Here is a 25272-nt window from a genome sequence, read left to right on the forward strand (position 1 = left end):
TAGAGTGTATGGCAGGCTCCCCCAAGTCAGTGAGAAAAGCAGCAGAGCCCTGAGGAGACACACGTCTTCCCAGCAGAAGCCACACCATGGCCAGGACTCACTGTTACCAAGGAAATGAGAATTAGAAGCTCGGTGCGCTAGCACCACGGAGCCCAAAGGACACCACGTGACAGAGGCCACCACAGCGGCAGGACCAGGGGCACAGACACAGCCCGGGTGTCCGGCCGCTGGAGCAAAGGCACAAGCACACGGGACGACGGGATCTTCTAGAACTAACCCAGCCACACCCCAAACCACGTACGTAAGTCTCCCCGAAGGGTTGTTCCAGGTGTTCCAGCATCACTGCTTGTAACAGCTGCAAACTGAACACAAACGGCCCAAATCCCCATCCACAGGAAAACGAGGCCCGGGAGCAGACAGTGAGACAACAGGAGGGGGTGCGGCCTCTGCCTGGGTCCTGGACCAGGGCCCCCAAAACCCTTGTGAACTCCTAAGTGACACGAGCACGAGGAGCATCTCTGGTTCTGATGAGGGGACTCCGGGTGGCTCCTGGGTGAGGGCTGGTCACCAGGAGGACAAAGCCCTGACTGAAGGAGGAGTTTTCATCCTCCTGAGAAGGGAGAAGGACTGGAAAGGGAGTTAAGGATAGATCCCCTACATGAGGAGGCCTCCATGAAACCCCAACAGTGTGGGGCGCTCAGAGCTTCGGGCTGGCGAACGTGGGGCGGGGCAACGGCGTGGAAGCCTCACGGCTCTGTCTCTCTCGTCTGGACGGTCATCTGTGCTCTTTAGCACATCTCTTTACAGCAAACTGGGGCATGTCGGTGTCTCCCTGGGTCCTGTGAGCCGTTCCAGCAAATTAATGCTTCTGGGCTCCCTCCTCAGAGAGGTCTCTGCCACCCGGCCACCCCTTCCCTCCACTCTGCTCCTTCTTACGATGTGTTGCTGTGGAAACGGTATTATTTACCTGTCCATTTAGATGTTTGCTGTCTGACCCCACTACTCCCTCTTTGTGTCCCCAGCAGGGAGGCTGGGGGTGTATGTGTCACATAGACCTGCCCGGGGATGGGCAGCACAGCCCCAAAGTCAGGTCAGGATGGCCTGGAACACTGCTAAGAGCAGGGACTTTGGGACCCAGCCCTGCCACTCACTAGCTGGTTGTCGGTGCACAATTCACTTACCCTCTCGGGGTCTCACCAAGCTTAACTGTGAAAGAAGGGTCCTCCTGGGGCCCCCTCTTGGGGTGGATGGGTTTTTGGAAAAGTGCTCTGGGGGGCCTTCGAGGGGCTGCTGTTCTCCAGCCCACGCCAGAGGCCATGTCACCCCTGCCCATCTCCTCTCGGCGACTGGTTCGCCTGGGGGTGGCAGCACCAGACCCCCTTTCCTAGAGTGAAAGCCTGCACTGCCACCCCCATTGTGGGTCCTGTCCACAGGAGCCTAGGTGAGGGGATGCTGGTGGGGACTGACCCACTTTCCTCCTCTGACCCTCCCAGCCCTCTCCAGAGTCCCAGGGCCCATGCCCACTTGGGGTGCCCTCCACTGAGAGCCTTCAATGTCCCCATGTGTCCCCAAGGCCCCATCAGCAGGGTGGGCAGTGCTGCCAGGGAGGGGACAGAGAGCCCCTTGAAGCCAGACCAGGGAGATCTAAGCCCTGCTCCTGGGTCTGTGAGGCCCACCTCCAAAGACCTCTAGGAATATTCTAGAATCGGTCATTTCCTAGCTCATCACTCTAACCCCCTCTGTTCCACAGGCATCAGGGTAAGACCCTAAGACCAGAGGGCTGAACTGGTTTTAGGGGGCTGCTAGGAGGCGCGGGCATGGGAGAGGTGGGGGTCTGGGCTTCCACAGCAGTGGGGCCGCTTTTAACTGAAAGGACAGCTGCAGCCAGGAGACAAGGGCAGGCCCACCTTCAGCCTGGAGAAGGAGCCCCGTGCTGCCGGCTGCTGGTCAGCATTCTCTGGCCGGCATCGGGCCTGACCAGGAAGGCGTCCCTCACGTAGCTGGAGGTCCCTCAAATGCCATCTATTTGCGGCCTGGACCCTGATGACTGGCAGGAGACATGTGACGCTGGGACGGGTATTTTTGGCAGTGGGGGTGGGGCCTGCACGATAAGCCCAGCACCATGCCGCTCTGGGACAGGCAGCTCGGACGTCCAGCTCCACTGCCCCGGCTGGCAGCAGGGTCCCAGGTATGACGTGATCAGCCCCTCATTCCCGTCCTAAGGGGTCCCCACAGGGGACAGCCCCCACAGGGACATTCCCCAGAGCCACACAGGAGGGCGAAGTTCAGAGGGTCAGGAAGCCACGGTGCCCTGGTCTCAAGGCATCTCTGATTCAGGACTGGCCTGACCAGAGTGACCTCCCACCCCCCTGGGTCTGGTGGTATGTGACCGAAGACCAAAGGGCAGCCCCCCCCTCACCTCACCCCACCCAAGGGGCTGAGAGGTAAGAGGCTCAATGGGCTCACCGACACGGGGCAGAGGAAGGGCCTTTGCTAGCTGGGCAGGCCTGGGTCAGGGGCACGGACCTGACGGCCTGAGGGTGCCCCTGGGAGTCAGGGGCCTCCCTTCTTTCTGTGACCTCCTGCCCAGGCAGGGGCACAGCCAGGCTCTCCCTGATGACCCGCGTGCACTCTGACCAGCACCAGTGTGACCTTGGTGAGCTCAGAGGAAGCCCGGCAGACTGTCCCAGCCAAGGCTAGAGGAAGGTCATTGCCAAAGGCTGGTCACCTGCTGGATGCTGTGGCCCCTCCCCCATGGCCAGCTGCCACTGAGGGCATGGTGGGACAGGTGCGGCTGACCACCGCCAGGGGAACTGCCCCCGGAGGTGGTCCTTGACAGGGGCTTGGCCACTCTGGAGGAAAGTTGGAGGGTGAGGCTGGCCCAGCTGAACAGAAAATACTCGGAGATGTGAAGGAAAGTTGCTTCTGGGGATGGAAATTCAAACATGAGGACCCTATTTCTTAGAGCACTTCTCTAATCTAGAGCCGTCTTTTGTGGGAAGAATGTGACAATATGTCATAAAGTCACCATTTGGGGTCAGTCTGGAGACGAGGACATGGGGCTGTGGATATTCTGACTTGGAGGACGCCTCTCAGCCCCCTGCTCTACTTTCTTTCAGGATGGAGCTGCTGTGCCAGGTCCGAGCCAGGGAGGAGGGGGTGCCCGGGGGGCAGGCGGGCGGTGGCAGTGCCTGAAGACCCCGAGCTCTGCTGCTCACGTGCCTCTGCTGACCCTAAATGGAAAACTTCCAGTACAGCGTCCATCTGAGTGACCAGGACTGGGCTGAGTTCTCGGCCGCTGCCGAGGAGTGTGGCCTCCTGCAGGCTGGCCTGGCCTCTGGGGATGAGCTCTTGTCCAGTGACATTGACCAAGGGGACAGCAGTGGCAGCAGTCCTCCTGAGCCCCTGCCCCTTTTTGGGGGGCATCTGGCTCCCAGAGGGCGTGGCTGGCCTGGCTTCGAGGAGGAGGAGGACAAGGCGGCCACACAGCAGCTGGTCAGCAGGTCTTGGCAGGAGCCCGTCCTGGCCCTGGGGGCAGGTCAGCAGATGCCCAGCACGTCCGCACCGTCAGAAGCTCAGCCATCCCTCAGCCCTGGAGCCACCCCTCCCGGCCAGAGCCCATCCCTGCGAGGGCCAGAGACTTCCAGAGACAAGATGCAGAGGCTTCTACAGGGGCCAGCCCCACGGGACTCGGCCCCCAGTGTGCCTGGCGAGCCTCCTCGGAGCCCCGAGTCCCCTGGCCGTAGCACTGCCCCCCAGAAGCCGCCTGGCAGCCCTGGAGCCCCACCACGTAGCCCCAGCCGGAAGAAGAGGCGGACCGCAGGTGCCAAGGGGGGTGGGCGCCCGGGAGCCGCCAGCTCAGCTCCCACCCAGCCGGGCTCTCCACGGCTCACTGAGGCCAGGCCTGAGGAGGGCCTTGGCCCAGCTGGGTCCAGAGGAAAGGGTCTCTCGGCTGGGACAGCAGAGCAGATAGCAGGAGCCAGGCAGGACGAACTGGGGCCGGAGTCTGCAGGAACCCATGAGCAGGTGGCCGGGCAACGGCCTGGCTTGGATCTGTCTACAACTGAGCAAGGTACAGATCTACTCAAAATGACCCCTAGAGCTGAGCTACACACTGTGTCCAGACCTGCCCAGGAGGCTGGTCCAGATGTCTCAATGGCTAAGTCAGACACGGCTCTGTCTACACCTGCCTGCCAGCCTCAGGCTGACTCGGCTCTGTCTACACCTGCCCGCAAGCCCCAGGCTGACACGGCTCTGTCTACACCTGCCCGCAAGCCCCAGGCTGACACGGCTCTGTCTACACCTGCCCGCAAGCCTCAGGCTGACACGGCTCTGTCTACACCTGCCCGCAAGCCCCAGGCTGACACGGCTCTGTCTACACCTGCCCGCAAGCCCCAGGCTGACATGGCTCTGTCTACACCTGCCCTCAAGCCTCAGGATGACACGGCTCTGTCTACACCTGCCCACAAGCCTATACTGGATGTGGACCTGCCTGTGCTGGGCCCAGTGGTCAAGCCAGAGGTGGATTCATGTATACCTGTTTCAAAGGCCCAGTGTGAGGTGGGCGCATCCACACTTGCCCTCAGTCTCCAGACTGAGGCTGACATGGCAGAGGCAGAGGTTGCCCCATCGGCAAAGCTGGATTTGAGCTCTGCCACGTCTTCAGGGGCCCAGCAAGAGAAGCCCAGAGGGGAGCCGTCAGCAGGTGCCCCTGGAAACCACTCGGGGGAGCCCCCCACAGGCTCCGTCCAAGCTCCCAAGAAGAAGAAAGTGCGATTCTCCGTGGCTATGCCCAGCCCCGAGGAGCCAGGGCCAGAGGAGGCCTCGGGCCCACTCTCACCAGCCACAGCCTGGCCCTCAGCCCCCAGGACAGCAGCTGGGGGCCGCGGGGGGCCTGGAGCTTGGGACGCAGTGGCAGTCGGGCCCCGGCTCCCCCAGCCTCGGATCCTCAAGCACCTGCCTCCCCCGCCATCCGTTGCCTCTGGGGGGCCTGGGTACAGGAGCTGCTTTGCAGTGACCCTCCCAGAAGCCTACGAGTTCTTTTTCTGTGACACTATCGCAGAAGAGGATGAAGAGGCTGAGGAGGCGGCAGAGGACAGCCAGGTCCCCGCCGAAGTCCAGTGGCCGGATGTATGCGAGTTTTTCTTCCGGGACTGCCGAGCCCAGATGTCTGGGCCCCGGACAGGCCGCTCCCCACCCCCACCCCCACCCCCGAAGGCCGAGCCCGTACTATCCCCTGTGCCTGGAGACCCCATGCCTATCTCCATCCCCGAGGCCTATGAACACTTCCTTGGGGAGGACAGGCTGGGAGACTTGCTGGGGCCGGCTGCCCTACGCCAGCTGCAGGCCACAGAGCTCCCTAGGTTGGCCCCCCAGGGAGTAGAGCCTGGCACCCCCCCAGAGACCAGCCAAGCCACAGCACAGCAGCTCGACCTGGTGGTCAGGCAAGCAGGTGCGTGTCACGTGGGCCCTGGGAATGGCCTGTCCAGGTCCTGGGAACACACTGTCCAGGGATCTCAGCCAGGAGGGCTACGGGGGAGGGCCAGGCCAGGACCCTGGGTCATGAGCCAGTGTGGGGGGGGCCTCAGGGATGATCTGGAGAGGAAGAAGCAGTTCCTGGCCATCCCAGGACACAGTCCAGGTGGGGAAGCTCAGGCCAGGTCATCGGGGTTTGGCTGTGCATTGACCCTCCCCCGTGTGCAGGCCCAGATGGCACTAGTGCCCCAGACTCTAGCAGGGCAGGCCTTGGGGCTCTTTGGAAGATCCCTTAGAAACCAGGAAATGGGGCCAAGCCGACCTGACTCAACTCTGCCGCACACTGCCCTGTGTCTTGGGACAGAGCTGTCAAAGGGAAGATGTGACTCAGAAAGTGTGTCCCAGGTCAGACGTGTCCCCAGATAGACGTGTCCCCAGACAGATGTGTCCAAGGCAGACATGTCCAGTATAGATATTTCTCTACACAGATGTGTCTTGCATTAGATGTGTCCCCAGACAGACATGTCTCCAAACAGATGTGTCCCAGGACAAACATGTCCAATATAAATGTGTCTCCAGACAGATGTGTTACAAGTCAGACATGTCCTGGGTCAGACATGTCCCCAGACATGTCCCCAGACAGATGTGTTACAGGTCAGTCATGTCCCAGGTCAGGCATGTCCCCAGGACAGATATGTCCCTGGACAGATGTGTCCAGGTCAGACGTGTCCAATATGGATATGTCTCCAGACAGACGTGTCTCCAGACACATGTGTCCAGGATAGACGTGTCTGGATTAGACAGGTCCCAGGACAAATGTGTCCTCAGTCAGAAATGTCCCTGGACAGACTTGCCTCGGGTCAGACATGTCCCAGGTCAGCCGTGTCCCCACAGCCATGTCTGAGTGGAGCAGCTGGCGCTCAGAGTATTGCCTCTCTTTCCTAGGGGAGCCCCGGGGTCCCCTCACCGCCTTTACCTTCAGCCAGAATGACATGTGCCTGGTGTTTGTAGCCTTCGCCACCTGGGCTGTGAGAACATCAGACCTGCATACCCCAGACGCCTGGAAAACAGGTTTGGGGGCCCTGGGGGATGGGGACTGGTGCCCAGAAGTCGAACGAAAGGACAGTGGTGTCGTGTCTTTCACCTGCTGGGCCAGCAGGGCTGAGGGGTGCTTGGGGGGCACAGCTTTCTTCCCTGACCTTGCTCTTCCCGTGGCTGACCCACCACTCGCCCCACTGGCCGCCTCCCGCCCTTTGAGCGCTGTGCCAGCAGATAGGAGGTGGTGACGAGGCCGGGGAGCTGGCACTCAGGAGGCCCAATGCTTCTCTTTCAGTCTTGCTGGCCAACATTGGCACCATCTCTGCCATCCGCTACTTCCGCCGGCAGGTGAGGCGGGGGCGCCCCAGCCCCAGCCCCAGCTCCTAGGACCCAGGCTTGGCCCAGGAAGACGCCAGATGAGGAAACGGCCACGGTGCTCAGGATGAGGCGCTGCCCTCTGGCCTTGCCCTTTGACCTTTGTGTTCCACAGCATCTAGGAAGGAGCCAGTGTCCTTGGTCTTGGCTCACTTGGACTCCACCTGAGGCTCCGGCCAGGCCGAAGCCAGGGCTGTGCTCCACACCTGGGAGGGTAGATTTGGAAGGCCGGTGACGGGGGCCAAGCAGGGAGCCGGTTAGTAAGGTGGCAGATTAGCAACTAAACAGGGGGCGTCCAGCGAAATCGGAATTTCGGACATGCAATATCGGACTTAAACGAAGAAATTATCTGTGGTATATCTGAAATCAGGTCTAACTGGGCGTCTGATTTTATCTGGTTATCTAGTTAAGGGATAAGTGGCAGGATGGGGCATTGGAAATTAGAGGGTGTCACAGCAGCAGGAAGGCCCCAGCTGGACATCTGAGCAGGGGGCAAGGGTGAGGGGGCTGGGTGGCCTCGACTCTGGGGCAGGGGGTCCCAGAGACTCTCTGCCCTGTGCACAAGTGGGCCTCTTTGGCCGTTGAATTACAAAGGCCTGTGGCCAAGGCCTCCTTGCCTCCTGCCTGAGACAATGAGCAGGTATCTATAGGGTTCGTAGGAAGGCAGCCCTGGCAGGGTGGGGGTCTGCAGGGCAGAGCCTGGAGCCCCTCCTCTGGGGAGCCCTGGACGAGGGGTGCAGCAGAAGGTAGTGGTATCAGGCGGGGGGATGGGACACCTGGGATTGTCCCAGGGCTGAGAGGAGCTAGAGATGGGGCAGGAAGGTGGGCAGGGGGTCACCAGGCTAGGTGCACAGGGTCCCAGGGATGGCAGGCGCCTCCTGGTTGCTGAGTGAAGAATGTGTGGACATAGCACAAATACAATCTCTTTCTCTTTCCTGTTTACTCTCGTCAGTCTTTCTGGAATAGCCTCGCCCCACTCACAGGTGCCCAGGCAACCCTCCCACCTCTGCTTGTGATGCCTCAGACCTGCTGACCTCTAACCTCATGCCCTCTGACCTCATGTACTCTGACGTTCATTCGCCAACCTGACTTTCTCAGCCCTCTGACCTCACCCCTGTGCCGTTCTCCCACTCCCAGGTGAAGCCCCCATCAAGTGTCCCCCCTCAGTCTTTCCCTGGGTGCAGGCCACGGTTTGGCCCCTCCAGTCATCCAGTCAATCTGTGGTCCAGTCACGCCGGCCATGGCATCCTCAGGATGGGGCTGAGAAGACCCAGAACTCAGGGTTCTTGAGACTCCCTCTATCCTGCTGGGGTCAGACCCTAACTCGGTATTGGATAGGGGCGGCCCCACAAAGAAAAACCCAGGCTTTGCTGCAGACCCCTCCAGGGTCCACGCTGGCAGGTGATCCTGAGAAGCAGCCTGCGCATCAGATCCACTGGATGAGCCCCCCTTCAGCCTTGGTTGCTCCACGGGGCCACCGCTGGTTGGGGGGAGACACAGCCTTGTCCCAGATGTTGTCGTAGCTCCTGGGGGGACCACCATCTGGTGGAAAGGGCAGAGGTGCATGTGACTTCAGGAAGCAACACCCAGAGCTCCCCACCCCCGCCCTCTGAAAGAGGCAGGGCCCCTCATTCACCTGGGGGAGGCGGCAGGGGGCTGGATGAAACCTCCCTTGCAGGGGCGACCTGGAGACCCCAAACACAAGCGTGAGAGCGAAGCCTCTGGGAAGGGGGCTTGGGGACCAGACCATGAACTGCTAGATTCCACCCCATGTTTTCTTCAGGGTCCTCCCCTCTCCCTGCTGCCCCCTCTTGCCACTGCCCCTTGTTCTTGGTCTTCACTGCTCCATTGTCCCCTGCCTCCGTCTCTCCTGTTCCCTCAGGGTCCCAGGAGGCCCCACACCATTTCCCCTCCCCACAGAACCCCTTACCCAGGGTGGGGGCTGTTACTCACGAGCTGAGGGGAGTTTGGGGGCCGGGGCCCACGGCCCTTGGCAGAGCCCCGGGACCGCTGAGAGGCTCGGGGCTGCTGGGCCCCCTTCTTGGAAGGCAAGTGGTGGCCGGAGGGTCTGGAGCTGGGGTCGGAGACAGGCACAGACACGGGGACCGAAGGGAATGGGCTTGGGGGCTCGGGTCCAAGTGAGCTCTGCACTGCACTGAGGAACTGCCAGGAAAGCATTGTTGACTGGGGGCCCTGGGCTGGGGCCTCTGTGGAGCTGAGACCCCTGCCCCACAAAGCCCCTTAGTCTCTCATGGCCCAAGCAGACCACAGGTTGTGGGCACATGTCTGTCACCAACAGGGTACTGACCTCATCCAGGCCCCGGACGTCTGTGATCTTGTGGTGGGAGTTGGCAGGTGGAGTGTAGGGGTCGGCATAGAGAGGAGAGTGTGGTGTCTCCAGAGTGTGGTCTGGGGCCTCGGGGCCACCCTCCAGGCTCAGCCTGCTCAGCTGCAGGCAAGAGGCAGAAGAGAAGGGGTTCCTGGGGCTGCCAGACGCCCGTGTCCTCCCTTCTCCATGAAAGAGGCCTCTGTGTAGCTCCAGGATCACAGAGGCCTAAGAGGCAGAGGCCAGGGAGGTAGAGGGCAGAGGGACAGCTAGGCCCGGTGCTGGGGTCAGTATGCTGGGCCCACCTTGGTCAGGTCCAGGTGCAGTGGGGTCGCTGGGCTGGGCCCCTCACTCCGGGCCTTGCTCCTGGGTGACCGAGTGCTGCCGCCTAGTCTCAGCTCTGCCTTCGGCCCACCCATGCCGGTACAGCCAGAGTTGGTCTGGTCCTGTGGGGACCAATGACCTTCCAGAAGGTTCTCCGGGGCCCTCTACCACACATCCCTGAGGATGCACAGAGCTTCCTCCCATCTGAATCCCTTCCCCTGAGCAGCTAGAATTCCTCTTGGGATGGGTACCATGCAGACACAGGCTTCCCAATACTAACTCGCCTCATGGCCCCTTGCCTCTCTCCCCTGCCCGTGCCCCCCTGATACTCACAGGTGCAGGCTGGGTAGGGCAGCCTGCGGTGGACGGCACTGAGGACTCAGGGAGGGAGTGGCTGGTGCGGGTGGAGGGGGGTGCTGGGTACCCCGAGTCCCAGCTGGTCCGTCCATCTGAGGAGAGTGAGCCTCGGCCACTGCCCAGGGCCTGGGCAGCCAGGGGTGGGTAAGCCAGATGGCGATGGTGGGACCCCTCTCCCCACTTACCCATGCTCAGCCCCACCCTTCTGCCCTGTTTTGACCACTGCCCAGGACCTGAGCTGTGGGCAGCCTCTCCCTCTGTCGACCCCTCACCTGGGTGGGCACCCGTAGCCCCGGGAAGCCCTCAGGGCCGGGCTGTAGGGGGGCCCCTTCCCTGCGGCAGACCGTCTGCAGGCAGAGTAGCCAGTGGCTATAGTCCTCGTAGCTGGCGCACACCACACGGATGGTATTGATGAGGCGGCCTGGCACACAGACACCGTGAGGGGCCCCACCAAAGGCTGGGGCACCCTCCATGCTCAAGCGCCCCGTCCCAGGCCTGGCCGCCACACCTTCAATCAGGAAAGAGCGGATCTGTTTCTCCTTCTCCTCCAGGTTGATGTTGATGGCGCCCAGTGGGAGCTCCCCCTGCGGGGGCAGCAAAAGAGGGGAGTCCTGGGTCTGGGGGCAGCCCTGGGACTCTGCCTGGGCCAAGGGCCAGGCAGGGCCAAGGCCGACACCCCCGAGGGAGGCCAGGTGCTCCCTTGTCTGCCCTGCGTGGGACCTTCATCAGCCAAAGGCAGACACAGATGGGTGCTTAAGGGGACTGATCCCCTCGGTCACCTGCTAAGACTGGGGGAAGGGTGTTGTGTTGCGGGGGCCTGAGGGGAAGCCCCATGTGTGTTTCTGAGCAACTGAAGACCATGATCGTCCCAGGTGATGGTGGCTGAAGACCCTCTATGACGATGTGAGGAGCCCATGTAGGGGCCCCTCCTCGCCCACATCAGAGCGCAGACCAGACTGACCAGGGCAGCAGGCTGGGTGGGTGGGGCCCGCAGCACGCTCTGTCCCAACAGGCCCGAAATACAGGTTCCTCCTGAGCTGCTGCCCCCTCCCACCCCCACACACAGGGCGCCTCCCTGGGGCGGGCCCACAGAGGGGAGGGACCCACCTTAAAACAAAGCACGTCAGCTTCCTCAGAGAATATGGCCAGGGAAGTCGGGTACAAAACCAGCAGCCGGTCCCACTGCTCCTGAGAGGGGGTCAAAGGGCAGAGTGTGGTCTCCATGCGGATACCAAGGGCCTGGCCCCACCTGCTGCATCTGCCCCTCCCCCGTCTCCTAACACGCCCACCATCTCCTCACCCCCATCTCCTCACCCCTGTGTCCCCTACCCACCTGTGATGGCAAATGCTGCAGCTTGACCCTTGAGGCACAGATGGCACTGCCCACCGTTTGGCGCCCTGATCCTGTCCGCAGCCGGGTCAGCCTGCGCTGCAGAGTCCAGGGGAGCTCATCCTCAGGGGGGCCCTGGTAAAGGGGTGTCAGGGCAGGCAGAGGAGGGGGATTGGAAAGGGGTGTGGGAGTCGCTGGCACTGACCTGTGGGGGTGCCGAGTTGCAGCGCCGCAGGCCTCCCGCGAGGGCCATCTGCTTTTCCAGATGGTACAGCCAGCGGTCCAGCTCAGCCTGGCTGGAGCAGAGCACCAGGAGAGGGGCGGGAAGTGGGCCTATGGGTGGAGGGGCAGAGCGGGCTGGGCAAGCAGCCCACGGGGAAGGCCTCTCCCCAGGGCCCTATGTGGACCCCAGGGCTGGAGTCTGGAGGAGCTTACAGGGCTGTCTGGGACCTCTGGAAGCTCCCCAAACTGCTGTCCTCCACTCCAGCCTGGCACTTGCCCATGGACCCATTGGAGGAAAAGGCAGGGCCCCTCAACTCACTCATGGTCTTGCCAGTCAGTGTCCTGGGGCCCGGCCAGAGGCCAAGGTAATGGAGCAGCCCTAGCCTCTCGCCCTCCTGGGGCTGGGACCGCTCACGCCCCCACACACCTGTAATCTGGAAGGCATGCTCCCTGGACCCCTCCAGTGGGCAGATACTCAGCTCCATCAGTGGTAACAGCCCCTGCCAGAGCACAGCCAAGAGGGGAGGGCTGTGGGACCGCAGTGGGAACGGCCACTACCTCCCCTGGGGCTTTCTCCCTCTCCCCCTCGTCTCACCCTCGACCCATTTCCCTCACCTGGAACGTGAGTCCTTCAGAGCCGTGGGCCTGGAAGTAGAGGTGGGAGGGGAAGAGCTCCAGATAGCAGTCGCTGATGTCCTGGGGGAGAGCAGGGCCGCCGGTCTGAGGGGCTGGGGGCAGGCCGTGGGCCGGGCCCCAGCACCGCACCCACCTGGTGCGCACCTGGCTGTGCTGGAATCTCAGTTGGACCTTGGCGTAGTGCACGACGCTGCCCAGGTTCCTCACGGGCACCCTCCGCCGGCCCCTCTTGAACACACTAAGGAATGGCTGCTCCGAGGGGTCTCGCTGCCTCTCCAGGCCTGGGAGGTCCTGGGGGGAACAGAGTTCAGGGGAGGGGGCCTGAGCCCCAGCCCGCAAACACACACCCACAGTCACCCAGTGCATAGATTAGGGACACACGTATGTACAGAGGCCTGCACACACTCACAGCCTCCTCACGTGGAAATAGAGGCAGAACACACACACACACACACACACACACACACACACACACACACACTCACAGCCCCACGGAGAGTCAGAGAATTGCGTGGTCTATCGGAGAAGACAATGATGTTTGCACTTAACGGAGATTCAACCCTTATCTTATCCTCACTATTTCCTAAGCTGTGTACCCTTGTTTTAGCTACTCAACCTCCCAAGACTTGTTGGTCACAGGGGTTTTGGATGTCTGAGTGAGACGAGGCTCAAAACCCTCCTGTACCTCCACGGTTGGTTGGTAAGTGTTTATACTTCATTCTAAAAAGGGGGTGGTTGATTTATAGCGTTTGCCAATCTCCATGGTGTGCATCCTCCTGCTGTGGCCCATTTCAAGGAACCAACATAATGTGAGCGAGTGTGGAGCTGGGAAGAGAGGCATTGGGTCAGCTCCTGCGAGCTCGGGCCACTTCAGCACCCATTGTGTGCCCCACTCTCACTAAGTGAAGGCCAAGCTCTTGGCAGTGGCCCAAGGGGTCCTCTGTGATCTGCCCCCTCCCCTCTCATCAGACACACGCCTGTCTCGGGGCCTTTGCACTTGCTGTTGCCTCTGCCTGAACCCTCAGCCTTGCTCTTCACACCTCCTTCAAGGCTTGGCTCAGACGTTGCCTCCTCCATGAGGTCCCATCAAGGTACCCTCTTCACATGCCAACCTCCCCTGACTCCTCTGCACACCTTCCCTACTTTTCTTTTAGCCACATCTTACTTAATATATCTTTTACTTATTTGTCTTGTCATCTGGCTCTGTCACAGGGATGACAACACCATAAGAACAGGGTCTTTGCCTGTTTTGCCCACCACTGTGTCCCCAGTGCCGGGACAGGACTGGGATGTGCTGGGGGTTCAATGCCTGTCTGCTGCAGGGCGGGAGGGTCGCTGCCCACAAACACTTAGCCAATCCTGGCACACAGAGAGTCCTCTATAAACGGGAGCTTGATATCAGATTCTAAGTAGACAGGGATGGGCGTTACCTGGTGCTGGAGGGGCTGAGTTCCGTCCAGGGGCTCAGGGCTGAGTTGGGGAGGGGGCCATGTCCCCTTTGGGAGCTGGCAGGGGCTGCCTCAGGGACTGCTGTGCCAGGCCAAGCTGAGCCGCCCCTTGAATAAGCCCAGGAATGTGCACAGACGCACAGCTTCCCGGCCCCCTGCCTCTAGGTGGGGCCTCCTGCACCCACACCCAGTGCAGGGAATGACGCCGGGATGGGACCCATGAAAAATAGGCCACGAAGCAGGAAGGACCATGCTGCTGGCCCTGTGGGCCAGGCTCAGCCTTAGGGCCCAGGGAGGAGTTGGCTCAGAGCTGTGGCAGGGCCGGCTCTGTGTAGGTGCAGAACCCACCACGGGGCAGGGCCCAAGAACTGGCTTCTCCAGGGCTCCATTCCTGGTCCCCTCTCCAGCCACCATGTCCTGGCAAGAGAGGACCACACCCCTCAAGGGATTCCACCAGGGTCATAGGGTATGTCCTGGGCCTGAACAGAGGGAGCTGAGGTCTGACATGTGGCCACTCAGAGGGACCTCATCCCTGCCCAACCGAGCCCTGGACACAAGTGGCCTGTCCATTCCTCTGAGCATGGTTTCTGAAGCCAGCACTTGCCACGGGGAGTGCTGGGACCTCAGAGAGAAGGGAGGGGCCAGGCCCAGGGCTTCCTAGCCTGATGGGAACAGCTGGAAAGGTGGGCTCCCCATACCAGCTGCTGGGCCTGTAAGGGACAGTGTGAGGACTGAGGACTGCAGAGGGGCGCCCTGGCCCAAGCCCTTGGCACAGTCACACACGTTCCTTGTTCCCTATCCTCTCCCAGATGCTCCTGGAGTAAGAAACTGGGGGGTCATTTCCCTTACATCCAGGGGCCTCCGCACTGAGCAGAGCAGAGCCTCAACCCAATGCCAGCCCTACTGGGGAAAAGGGTGGTGTTTCTCCCCCTCACTAACTCTTAGCCCCACAGGAGCTGGGGGTGGGGGTGTATTTTCAGCTCAGAGGTGCCCCAGGTGTGCTTTGCATGTGGCCTTGGCCAGGGGGATACCGGGTGTTGCTATGGGAGGAGGCAGTGGTGGGTGCTAGGAGACACCCTCTGGGAGAAACTGAGGCTTGGAGTAGGTGACAGGTTGGCTCACGGCTTGCCTCAAGCCCCTTAATCAGAGTCAAGAGGGGGGTGGAGGGTGGTTCACAGCCACAACACCAGCATGACACCCCAGCACACACAGCAACAGCTCAGATACCTGTGCTTGATCCAACCGAATATGCCTGGACATGCTGCCCAGTCCAGGGGCAGGCAGACACCAGGGCTGGCGTCCTGGCCACAGTGGCCCTGGGGCAGCAGAGGCTCCGGAGGCCCCGCCCGCACCTGCCCGCCCGGTGCTCGCTCAGCCACTGACTCAGTCGGGTCTCAGTTTCGCTCTCCGCCAGACTTTCGGCCAGATGAGCTCCGGAGGGTGGGGCTCTGTCTACTTCCTCACCTTATTCTGGATGTGATTCCTAGGCTGACCTGGGAGACCCTGAGACCACGCCGCCCTCGCGCCCCTGCGCGGCCCGCACTCACGCGGGGACACGCCCACCCGCCACTCACCGACCCCGGGATGTAGTGGAAGATCTTGTCGGCCGTGGTGTCCCCGTCAGGACTGGCCTCCGTGCCGAACAGGCCAGCCAGCTTCCTTGAGCCATCCTCTCTGGGGACAAGGGAATGGGGGACTCACAGCCTGGCTCCGAAGGCAGGTTGAGGGCAAACCTGTGACCCAGCATCGCGTCCGCACCCGCGCCGGCGCCCGCCCCCCTCACCTATTTCCCCTCAGCGACAACTTTCTGGAGAAGGAAGCCCGGAGCCTCTTAGGAGCCTGAGGGACGCAGTGGTTGTTCCCCATGGGTCTCAATCGTGGCTCACCCGAGCTGAGCAGGTTTGAAGTCTGGGTCCCTGTCCCAAGCCTCCTGTCCCCACCTCCCGGGGGCGGGCTGTGCAACGCCTTACCCGGTGCCCAAGGGCCGGGGGAGGGTGGAGCCTTTCTGGGAGGGACCTGCCCTACCTGAGCACGAGCCTTTCAGTTCCCTGCCCTGGGTCCCCCAGTGAGCAGGCCAGCTGGGGTGGGGCTGGGGGCTTCCCCACTGGCCGAGCCAAGAGCCCCCACCTCAGCCTCCATTATGTACAGGAGGGGGCCTCAAAGGCCTGGCCTGTGAGTGTGTGACCTGCCTGCATCTGCACGTAGGCTGGGGTGCCTGGGGCTGGAGTTCTGTGAGCCTAGGGACCCCCTTCGAGCCCCTCCCTCTCTCCCTCGTGAAAGCACACATCCTGTTTCCACCCAAATGCCAGTCTCTGAGTCACCAGTGACTGTAAGGGGGCATGTGCTTGCTGTCAGCGCTGAAGCAAGAGTTTGCAACACGGGGATGGGGAAGCCAGGACCCTCCCCCACCCTCCTCTCCTACCGTGGCCCAACCCTCACCCTGGGCCAAGGTGAGGGTCCCCGAGGCTTAACCAGAGTCCAAGAAGGAGACCACAACCATCCCAGGTGCATCTAGGACAGTCACGGTGAGGTAGGGGAAATGCCACCCATGTCCCTCTCATGAGTCTGGTGTGAGACAGGGGCCATGGGGGCCTCTCAGGACCATGCTGGCCGCAACCATGCTCATGGTCAGGCACTCCTCCAGGATATCAGAGCCTTGCCCCAGCTGGATGAGACGGTGCCCCCAGATGCCAACACAGTGCCTGAGCCCAGCTGTACACTCACCCCCCAGACTCTCCCAGTCACCCCAGACAGGACCCCAAAAGGCAGAAATCGGTGCTCAGACTCAAGCCTAGAGCCCAAGAGATGTGTTTATTGTTCAAGTTGGTTCATATTGCTGTGAGGGGTCTGTGGCACGCATGTGTGCCCAGCTCAGTGCAGGACCCAGAAAAGACACCACACTCACAGGTAGGAAGCCCCCTTCATGCCCTCTTCGAGAAGGTGCCTGGCCTGGTGAGGCAAGGGTGGTGTGCAAAGCGAAGGCTGGGGGTCTGCACCTGCTCAGAAGCCCCCCTACCCCAGCGGTCTGCTCTGCATTTGCCCGTTGGTCCCTCCAGGTCGGCTGAGTCTGAGTAGGCCCTGCCCCACGGACAATGAAAGTGTCCACCCCCATCACTCCCTGGTGCCCCCAGGGTGGTGGGAGGACACCAGGAGGGCAGCTTGGTCCAAGCCACACAGGACACTTCCAGAGTAAACGTATAAACTGGTAGCTGCAGCGCTGCTCATCGATCAATAAATACTGAATAAATAAACGGTACACACATAAATGAACAGAGGAATGAACACTAAAATGGGCGGCCTCAACACACAGAGACGTGGACAGATGGTGCAGGACATCCCCGGCGGGGGCCGAGGAACCCACCCCGGACACACTGGTCGAGGGGAGGGAGGCGCTGGGGCCCTCTGTGGGGCTTAAGGCATGTGGGAGGCCGAAAGGTCCGGCCTCTGTGCAGTCTGCGCCGGGGGTCAGAGGCTGGTGGAAGACACGGACAGCGTGGGCGAGGAGGGCGGCGGGAAGTTAAGCAGCTCGAGCACCGCCACGCCCACGCTGCTGCGCCGCGTGAACATGCAGGACGCGGCCACCCACTTGTTGGTCCTCGGGTTGTACTTTTCGATGGAATTGAGGCTGGAACTGCCATCGTTGCCCCCCACAGCATACAGCCAGCCGTCCATGGCCACCAGGTCATGAGTGCTCCTGGGGGCGGGGCAGGCGGTCAAGAGCCCGTGAGGTGGAGCCACGGGGGGGAGGGGCATGGGAGGAACCCTGGGGGTGTGGCCAGAGGGCCAAGGTAGGAGCCCCAGGGGTGGGGCTGCCTGGAACCTCTCGGGAGGAGCACAAGCCAGGAGAGCATGGGTGGGGGTAACACCATGCAGGGGTGAGGCCATGGGACACATCTGTCAGTCTGTGAGGGGGGCAAACCCGCTGTGGTGGTGAGAGGGGGACACTCCCAGTCTGTGGGCTGGGGGACAGCGCACCTTCGGATGGTCATGGGGGCCACACTCTCCCAGGCACCGGCCTTGGGGCTGTATCTTTCCACAGAGTTGAGGCAACTGGTGCCATCATTGCCACCGGCCACGTAGAGAGCCCCCTCCAGCACTGCCACACCGGCTGAGCTGCGCCGGCTGAGCATGGAGGCCACTGGCGTCCACACATTCACCTGTGTTCGAGGGGACCCGCTGGGGGCAGACCCATCACCCGGCCCCCCTCCACCTCCTGTGCAGACCCCTGCTCCAGGGTGGTGTCTGTGGGACAGGGGTGGGACCTAAAGGGCTGACGCTCTGGGGGATGTGGGTGGTGAGAGTGATGACCTCAGTCAGCCCTTGGGAAGGGGGATTCATGGGATTGGGGCATTTCGCACCTGGGGCTCATACTTCTCCACAGTGGCCAGATGTGATGAGCTGTCGTAACCGCCCACGGCGTACAGGTTCCCATCTGCAGGGGTCAACATGCCCATGGTGCGCCTGCTGTGTGGGGTCTCCGGGGTGGGGGCAGGTAGGGGTGGGCACTACACCAAGCAAGCTCTGTCACCCACCAAGCATGGCCACACGAACATATCGCCTCCGGGTGCTCATGGCGGCGACAGACGTCCATGTTCCCGTCAGGGGGTCATAGCGCTCGGCACTGTGGACACCAGGACCACCGCTGACCTCAGGCAGTGGTAGATGAGGACTTGCCTTCCCCTGGGGAATGACTCAAATCCTGTGCTGGGAAGTAACTGAGACGGACCCCAGAGTCCCACTGGAGCAGGAGGCAGGCCTGCGGGATGCACAGGGCCCCTGGCTGCCTGGGTGATCATAGGTAAGTGTCCACTTGGGCCCAGTCCCTGGACTAGTGGGGAAGACCCCAGAGAGGAAAAGGAGGGGCAGGTGGGCTAGAACAAACGAGTGAGGCGGGGTCCCTCTTTGTTCCCCTCAAGGGATGGCCTTTGTAGTCCTGATGCGGCCATAGCTGCTGCCAAGCCCAGGGCAGAAGGCTACTACCTGTTGAGGCAGGAGGCCCCGTCGTAGCCCCCGGCTGCATACAGGAGCCCGTGCAGGGCAGCCACACCCAGACAGCTGCGCCTCGTCCCCATGGAAACCTCGGGCTGCCAGGCATTGGTCACGGGGTCGTAGGACTCTACGGTGGCCAGGTCTGAAGTCCCATCGTAACTAGGGGAGGGGTCCAATGCCAGTCATGTCTGGCCCGGTGGGCATACGCCACGCCCCACCAGAGAGCAGCCTCCACGCTTACCCGCCCACGGCATACAGCCGGTTCCCCACCGCTGCCACGCCCACCCGGGCTCTGCGTGTGGACATGGAGGCCACCACGTGCCAGCGGTCGGTTCGCGTGTCATAGGCTTCACAGTCCCCGTGGATGGCGAACAGACTCCCACCACCTAGGGAAGAGGAGGTGATGGGGCAGGATGAGGGCCCAGAAAGGCCATGGGCTGGGGGCTCTGGCATAGCTCAAGGTTGAGCATCTGGGGCTCTGAGGGTAGGGATGGGGATTTGTGAGTAGGTCACACCACACAGGGTCTTCCACAGTGGGATGGAGGAGCAGGCGTAGGGAGGATGCAGAATGTGACCAGCGTGGGGTGAGGGGTGGGGCTGGCGCTGGGCTTGTGGGCAGAAGACTCAGGGCAGAGGAGTGGGGGGCCAGGCAGGTGGGCATACCAACGGCAAAGAGCACAGGGCCTGCGCCCTCACAGTGCCGGGGCCGCGTCCGGCTACTGCCTAGGACGCCTCTCTGCTCTGGCAGCAGGTGGAACTTGAGCGCCTCGATGAGCAGATCCTTGCAGTCAGGGTGGTGCCTCACCAGGCTCTCGGCATCCACGTGGCCCAGCAGGAAGTCCCGGCTCAGCAGGGGCAGACGGACACACTTCATCAGCTGGGGTGCAGTGGCGTCAGTTAGGTAGCAGGTAGGACCTGTGGGCACACCTGGCCCCAGCCCTGAGCCCCCCTCAGACAACTGTCCACCTGTATGCTGGGCCCTTCGGGGGACATGTGCTTGCATCACTCCCGTGCTGTGCCTGGGCACAGAGGAGCCCAGGCACATCCAGGACCTCAGCCGCTGCCTCCTCTCCTGGATACAGTGCCCCGCCCCCCTCTAGGGGCGGGCCTCACCCGTGGGACGTGCTGCCTCCGAGCATCCACATCGTGCTTCACCCAGCTCAGGACGGCACGGTAGACATCCTCCTCCGAAGGCACGTTCAGGCTGTCGCTAGAGACCAGTTCCAGCACCTGGGGGTGGGGACCCTCAGATCTGAGATCTGGAGCAGGTCTTGGGGACCCATAGAGCCCTGAAGGTGTCTGGGAGGGGGCGTCCAACGGGGGGGGGGGCCCAGTGTTCCTTTGAGGAGGGGCCAAGCAGGGTCAGGAGCCACAGATCCAGGTTCCTGGGGACCTGAGCCCAGAGCAGCCCTGGGGACTCGGAGCCATGGACTAGGGTTGCAGGCAGGCATGTGCTCAGCAGTTGACAGTGAAGGCTTGGGTGGGGTCAAAAGATGGGCGTGTGTGGGGGCAGGGATGGGTGGTGGGGCTGGAACGTGGGTCAGAGGCTGGGAACACAGGAGGGGGGCCCAGGGGCCATGTCAGGGCCCAGGCTGTGCCCAGCTGGCCCGTTACCTGCTTCAGCGGCAGCAGCATGAACTCCTCGGTCTTGGCCACGTCCACGAAGTGCTGCAGCACGTACCTGTGTGCCGCCTTCAGCAGGTCACTGCACGAGTGTGAGTCGGCAAAGCCCCGGATGCCCAGGCAGTTGGAGGGGTCCAGCTGGCTCAGCAGGAACTTGCAGCAGGCGTCGCGGACGCCGTTCAGCTGCAGAAGGCTGGCGGCTGGAAGCAGAGTCTGTGGGGCGAGGTGGGAGAGAGGGCCGAAGGCAAGGACAGAAACAGGATGTGAGGAACTGAGGGCATGGGGGCCGGAGGCACAGGGGACGCTGGGGTGAGGGGAGCGCTGAGACAGGAGGCGGTGGGTGCTGGACGTGAGGGGTGAGGGGCTCACCTGAACATTACCTTCACCCACCACGATCTCGGCCGTGTAGGCAAACTGCACTAGCTGGTCCAAGGCCTGAGGGTCGATGTCATGCAACGTTACATGTGTCTGGCGGCTCTCACTCATCTCATCTGTGGGGACAGCGGGTCAAGCCAGTCCCGCCCTGGGAGGTCTGCAGAGCCCCCCGCCCCCCACCCCCAGTGCCCAGGCTAGATGGGGCAGTACTTGCTTGTGAACATGGCGTGGAAGTAAGGGCTGCAGGAGGCCAACACCACCTTGTGCGCTCGGATCTCCTTGGCGGCCACGTGCAGGACGATGTCACACAGGAGGCCTCGCTGCCGCATGCGGCTCATGGCCACAAAGGCATCGTGGTAGTGCCGCTTGGAATTGTGGGACACAGTGTGGCCCTCGCGGCTCAGCAGCTGCACCGCACCCTCCATGGGGGCCGTGGACCTGGCCTGCCGGGTCCGCGCCCGCTCCACCTCGGGGCTGCAGAGGCAGTGTCAGGTCAGATGCATCTGCAGGGAGCTGCTCACCTGCCCCTGAGACTCTGGGCGGGGCCTAACGCACCCAGGAGGCCACCCCTTCCCCAGCAGACCACACCTGGAGCCCATCAAGGACCGCCCCTGCCGCCGAGGCTCCGCCCCCTCGGCTCCCTCACCTCCAGGAGCCCATCCCGGAGTCCAGCAAGACTCCGCTTGCACCTTCTGCCAGCAAGAGATTGACTGTTGAGCCTGTGCGGCTTCCTCCGCAGCCCACCCCCAGCACCATACCCCAAGCGGCCCCAGCGCCCCCTCTGCCTGCGACTCTCAAAAGAACTAGGCTCCCTCTGTCCATCGCGGGCCACCCTTTCCGTGCCTGCCCCCAGCGGAGTCCGGTGTCCTCAGCACCAGCTGGTACACAGGAAGAGCACGAAGTGAGACTAGTCAGTGCTGTCAGGCGGCTCTGAAGCGGACCCCTGGGCCCACCAGCAGGCGTGACCTCACTTGACCCTCCCGAGCGGCCCCGCCCCCACACCCCCACCCCATTCTGCAGACCAGCCACTCGAGTCTCTGAGCCACACAGCCAGGATTCAAGGGCGGCGGGAGGGGACAGCCTCTGAAGCCACCTCCGGACACCCTGCTCCGCGTTCCCTGTGTGCGCGGATAGACGGAGGGAGGCGGGTTGGACTCACCAAGGGCGGCCCGAGCCTGCCGGGCGCTGAGGCCGACCCTCCCGGCGGCCTGCCAGCGCGCGCCCCTCCCTCCATCCTTCCCGGACCCATTCAGCCCCCGGCCCACTCACGCCGGAGGCTGCGGCGGCGGGAGCGGCGGCGGCGCCTCGGGCCCGGGCCCCGGGCTACCGTGCTCCGGGCTTTGCGTCCTGCCGGCCGGGCGCTCGCTGCGGGGCTGCATGGGCTCGGCCGCGGGACTCGCCGCCGATCCGCGGAGGACGCACAGACTAACGGAAACACGGACCGCTGGAGGGCTGCTCGGCGGAGGCAGCGGCGGCCAGCTCAGCGTCTCTGGCTCCCGCCGCTTGCCCGCAGCCGCTGTTTCTCGGCGCCGCCCGCCCCGCCTCCCGCGCTCCCCTGCGGCTTGGGGCTCGCAACGTAGGACACGAATCCTCTCTAGGTCCCGGCGCCCCGCCTGCCTCTTCCTCCAGGAAGCCCCCGGTCCCCTCTGCCGCTCACCTTCAAGAAGTTTCCCGGACCTACCGCCCCCGCTAACTCATTCAAGAAGCCCTCCACCCCACCCTCGTACAAGTACCAGGCCTTGAGCTGGGCTTTGGTTGACGGGGCGGGGGTGGCTGGGTCCTGACTGGAGCCTCGCCGGCGCCCCGCGGGCTGTGGGGTCCAGTGTAGTGGGGTCTGGCCGTTCAGGCCCGAGGACCCTGGCCCTTAGGCGGCTGGGCGCAGGAAGAGGGCATAGGCTGGCCCCTCCACCTCCCTCCTTCCCCCAGGCATCCTTCCAGCCTCTGGACCTTTGCACCACCTGGCTGATCCCAAAGTGGCCTGTCTCTGCCCAGCCCCGTGTTGTGGACCGAGGCAGATGTGTTTGTAGGTGAATTCCTAGAAGAATGAGAAGTGGCAGGGCTGCAGTATGAGGCATAGTACTTTCAGGTAGATGTGGCCAAACTGGCTTCAGTAACAGTGCCTCCCCCCACTTCGGGAGCACAGGTGCTGTGGGACTGTCGAGTGAAATGCAAACACTCTCATGGGTCTGATCCTCCTTTGATCAGCGCGATGCCGACATGGCCATCAGGGCATCATTTATCTTTAGGCGAACTGCGCATCTAGAGCATCGTGGTTTCTATTTTGGCTTGTTTTTCCTACTAGTGTTGGCTTTTATTATTGATTTGCAAGAGCCCTCTGTATAGGAGTCCTCTCTGTCGATGGCGTTTTGTCCGTTTTCGATGCGTTGACAGCCTCACAGGCATGTGTTTACGGAGCCCTGGGTAGGCTGTGGTCAGACTGGGCGAGGGGGCCCCAGGCCCGGTCTTCCCCGGGGGCAGTAGTGTTATCTCTGCGTCTCACGCAAGAGGACCCAGACGACGAGCGGCACGTGCTGCCTGGTGCTCAGGTTCTGCAACCCGGCACTCAGCGGATGCGTGCGGGAGCCGTGACTAAACCAGGCCTGCGTCAGGAACCCGCATCCCGCGAGCCACTCGGAAGCCCTAGCGCTGCCCGCAGCACAGAGGATGTGAACGTGCCCTCCCGCTCGCATGCCGCCGGAGCCGCGGTTGGAGAACCCTAGAGCCAGCCGGCGGGCGCGGCGGGGCGGGGCGGGGCGGGCCGGAGGAGGAGCGCCTAGCGCGCGGCATTCTGGGGCCGGAAGTGGGGCGCACGCTGCAGGCTGGCCGTCATGGCGGTGGCGCGGAACCGCAAGCGGTGAGTTGAGGATCTGGCGTCCGACTCGGCTTCCCAGCGGGTGCTTACGTCTGAAGAGGCTCCTCGCGCGCCTCTTCGTGTACCTGGGGCAGCGGGGCTGGGGCGCACCGGGCGGGCGGGAGTCGTGACTCGGGCGTCGTGACCCGCAGGCACCTGGCCGAGTTGACGGTGGACGAGTTTCTGGCCTCGGGCTTTGACTCTGAGTCCGAATCCGAGCCCGAAGGAGCCCCCGAAGCCGAGACGCAAGCGGCGCGCAGAGCCGCGCGGAGCCCGAACGGGCCAGGCGGGAGCCCCTCGGCCAGGTGAGCGGAGCGCCTCCCACGGGCCGGGTGTAAGCAAAACCCCGCGGGTCTCGCGACTCAGGCCTAGGGACCTTCGGCCGCCCCTCGCATCCCCACTCTTAGGCTGAGCCGTTCTCCCGTCTGATGTGTGCCAGGCCTCGTTGTGGGAGGTGAGCATAGGTTGATGAGTAATAAAAAGGCTACTTGAAGGTCCAAGAGATCTCATTCTCTCGTGGGTAAACCACGCGTGTAGTGCGGCGGAAGAGAGAAGTGCTGTGGACAGAAAGGAAACAAGGGCCGGAGGAATGGAGAGGGCAGCCAGGGCACGTGTGGCTGTGTTAAGTGGAGTGGAGGCCATTTGAGGAGGTGACAGTTGAGCAGAGACCTGAGGGGTAGGCCGTGCAGACAGCAGCGGAAGAGTGTTCTGGTGTTTCAGGTAGTAGGGACAGCAAGGGCCCTGACGTGGGAGCCGGCCTTTCCCAGAGGGAGCGTGGCTGTGGCAGGAGGCGTGAGGGGGAGGGACGCAGATGGGGCTGTTGATGAGATATTCCAGAAAAGTCCTGGGAAGTCATCTCGGGGCTTTAGTCAGTGAAGTAACGTCACACGACAGATAACACAAAGGGTCGCTCAGGTTCCCTAACGTATAGGGTGTAAGCAGCAGGGGTGGTGCTAGGGAGAGACATTAGGGTAAAGCAGAGAATGGAGAGGCAGCCGGGGGTATTGCTGGTGAGAGCTCATGGCAGACTGCACGCTGGGCCTGAGATGATAGGTTTACCTGGAAAGGTAGCGTTACCAACCACTGAGAAAGAGCAGGGTGCGGGCAGCGCAAGTTTGGGGGAACCACAAGTTCAGTGTTATGTGTGTTGGGTTTGAAGTGCACACGTTGAAACATGTGTAGAGAGGCTGTGCGATATGTGAGTCTGGAGTTGGGGGCATAGAAGGATCTGCTGAAAACATACCTCCTGGAAACCCCCTGCTTTGGTCATCAGTCGTTGTAGAGGAAGCAGACCAAGCCCCATGTCTTCTCCGAGGAGGCCAGTGAGCTGGCCACGTGGAGGACAGGAAGCCTCACGCTCCCGGCCCCCACTGGCTCTGCCTGTCCATCAGACCTGATGACCCCTACCTTCCCAGCCGGTGTAAAGGCCGTGCCTCTGAGCACAAGGACCAGCTTTCTCGGCTGAAGGACAGAGACCCCGAGTTCTATAAGTTCCTGCAGGAGAACGACCAGAGCCTGCTGAACTTCAGCGATTCCGACAGCTCTGAGGACGAAGGGGAGCAGCTGCACTCCCTGCCAGAAACTCTGGAGGTGAGGGCTGGGATGGAGCTGGGTCGGGGCTGGGGGCTCGTGGTCCCTACATCCTGCTCTAGCCTGGCCCTCTGTGTTTGGTGCAGGACGCAAGTGAGGAAGGAGATGAGGATGAGGACGGGGTCTCCAGAGGACTGAAGGGGAAGAAGAGGGATTCCATCCCTGTGACCCTTGCCATGGTTGAGAGATGGAAGCAGGTGGCCAAGGTGGGAAATGACATGGGCCGGGCAGCTGCCGTACTCCCCCCTTAGGAGTCTGCCCTGGCCTCATTTCAGGCACCTGGGAAGGCCCGTCTCTGGGGCTGCAGGTGGGA

General features: G+C 62.5%; 4 protein-coding genes across 9 annotated transcripts in view; 2 read left to right on the top strand and 2 right to left on the bottom strand.

The window, feature by feature from the left end:
• The first annotated feature begins 2090 nt into the window (after positions 1-2090).
• On the top strand, positions 2091-7822 carry PERM1 (PPARGC1 and ESRR induced regulator, muscle 1). Of its 2 annotated transcripts, none has more exons than XM_019658417.1 (4): positions 2091-2188; positions 3120-5452; positions 6421-6546; positions 6809-7822. In XM_019658417.1, the coding sequence occupies exons 2-4, from the start codon at positions 3238-3240 to the stop codon at positions 6898-6900; spliced, it is 2433 nt and encodes an 810-aa protein (XP_019513962.1). In that variant the 5' UTR covers positions 2091-2188; positions 3120-3237; the 3' UTR covers positions 6901-7822. The 2 variants fall into 2 exon arrangements, with proteins under 2 accessions (XP_019513962.1, XP_019513963.1); XM_019658418.1 differs by having other exon boundaries at positions 2146-2444.
• Positions 7823-7922: 100 nt separating this feature from the next.
• Positions 7923-15406, bottom strand: PLEKHN1 (pleckstrin homology domain containing N1). Of its 2 annotated transcripts, XM_019658420.1 has the most exons (16): positions 15315-15406; positions 15106-15205; positions 12228-12374; positions 12063-12143; positions 11875-11947; positions 11431-11558; positions 11229-11324; positions 11003-11083; positions 10404-10479; positions 10168-10316; positions 9872-10021; positions 9520-9660; positions 9197-9337; positions 8842-9051; positions 8525-8573; positions 8214-8430 (listed from the first exon to the last, which is right to left on the bottom strand). In XM_019658420.1, exons 1-16 carry the CDS (start codon positions 15395-15397, stop codon positions 8315-8317), a joined length of 1821 nt encoding a protein of 606 aa, XP_019513965.1. In that variant the 5' UTR covers positions 15398-15406; the 3' UTR covers positions 8214-8314. The 2 variants fall into 2 exon arrangements, with proteins under 2 accessions (XP_019513964.1, XP_019513965.1); XM_019658419.1 differs by lacking the exon at positions 8525-8573 and having other exon boundaries at positions 7923-8430.
• Positions 15407-16305: 899 nt separating this feature from the next.
• On the bottom strand, positions 16306-22074 carry KLHL17 (kelch like family member 17). Of its 3 annotated transcripts, none has more exons than XM_019658473.1 (12): positions 21788-22074; positions 20733-20992; positions 20513-20634; positions 20135-20356; positions 19634-19750; positions 19184-19397; positions 18762-18906; positions 18512-18679; positions 18064-18152; positions 17890-17963; positions 17507-17688; positions 16306-17225 (listed from the first exon to the last, which is right to left on the bottom strand). In XM_019658473.1, the coding sequence occupies exons 1-12, from the start codon at positions 21895-21897 to the stop codon at positions 16997-16999; spliced, it is 1932 nt and encodes a 643-aa protein (XP_019514018.1). In that variant the 5' UTR covers positions 21898-22074; the 3' UTR covers positions 16306-16996. The 3 variants fall into 3 exon arrangements, with proteins under 3 accessions (XP_019514018.1, XP_019514019.1, XP_019514020.1); XM_019658474.1 differs by having other exon boundaries at positions 21678-21874; XM_019658475.1 differs by lacking the exon at positions 21788-22074 and having other exon boundaries at positions 20729-20813.
• A 1194-nt stretch (positions 22075-23268) lies between these two features.
• Positions 23269-25272, top strand: part of NOC2L (NOC2 like nucleolar associated transcriptional repressor) — a 12898-nt gene continuing 10894 nt past the window's right edge. For both annotated transcript variants that reach the window (XM_019658471.1, XM_019658472.1), the window contains exons 1-4: positions 23269-23372; positions 23522-23674; positions 24785-24959; positions 25046-25165. In XM_019658471.1, the coding sequence (XP_019514016.1) occupies positions 23347-23372; positions 23522-23674; positions 24785-24959; positions 25046-25165 (474 nt within the window). In that variant the 5' untranslated portion in view covers positions 23269-23346. The remainder of the gene's footprint in view (positions 23373-23521; positions 23675-24784; positions 24960-25045; positions 25166-25272) is intronic.

The sequence above is a fragment of the Hipposideros armiger genome, unplaced genomic scaffold (genome assembly GCF_001890085.2).
Source record: "Hipposideros armiger isolate ML-2016 unplaced genomic scaffold, ASM189008v1 scaffold_284, whole genome shotgun sequence".
Classification (NCBI taxonomy): Eukaryota; Metazoa; Chordata; class Mammalia; order Chiroptera; family Hipposideridae; genus Hipposideros; species Hipposideros armiger.

Excerpts from the sequence above, each read along its gene's own strand:
- PERM1 (XM_019658417.1), top strand. The coding sequence starts at position 3,238 with ATGGAAAACTTCCAGTACAGCGTCCATCTGAGTGACCAGGACTGGGCT. Across the intron at positions 5,453-6,420 it reads CCTGGTGGTCAGGCAAGCAG|GGGAGCCCCGGGGTCCCCTC; the intron begins GTGCGTGTCACG and ends TCTCTTTCCTAG. Across the intron at positions 6,547-6,808 it reads CCCAGACGCCTGGAAAACAG|TCTTGCTGGCCAACATTGGC; the intron begins GTTTGGGGGCCC and ends CTTCTCTTTCAG.
- PLEKHN1 (XM_019658419.1), bottom strand. The coding sequence starts at position 15,397 with ATGGGGAACAACCACTGCGTCCCTCAGGCTCCTAAGAGGCTCCGGGCT. Across the intron at positions 12,375-15,105 it reads TCCACTACATCCCGGGGTCG|GACCTCCCAGGCCTGGAGAG; the intron begins GTGAGTGGCGGG and ends TGTTCCCCCCAG. Across the intron at positions 12,144-12,227 it reads TGAGATTCCAGCACAGCCAG|GACATCAGCGACTGCTATCT; the intron begins GTGCGCACCAGG and ends GCTCTCCCCCAG.
- KLHL17 (XM_019658473.1), bottom strand. The coding sequence starts at position 21,897 with ATGCAGCCCCGCAGCGAGCGCCCGGCCGGCAGGACGCAAAGCCCGGAG. Across the intron at positions 20,357-20,512 it reads TGGGTGAAGGTAATGTTCAG|ACTCTGCTTCCAGCCGCCAG; the intron begins GTGAGCCCCTCA and ends CTCGCCCCACAG. Across the intron at positions 19,751-20,134 it reads TGCTGCTGCCGCTGAAGCAG|GTGCTGGAACTGGTCTCTAG; the intron begins GTAACGGGCCAG and ends CCCCACCCCCAG.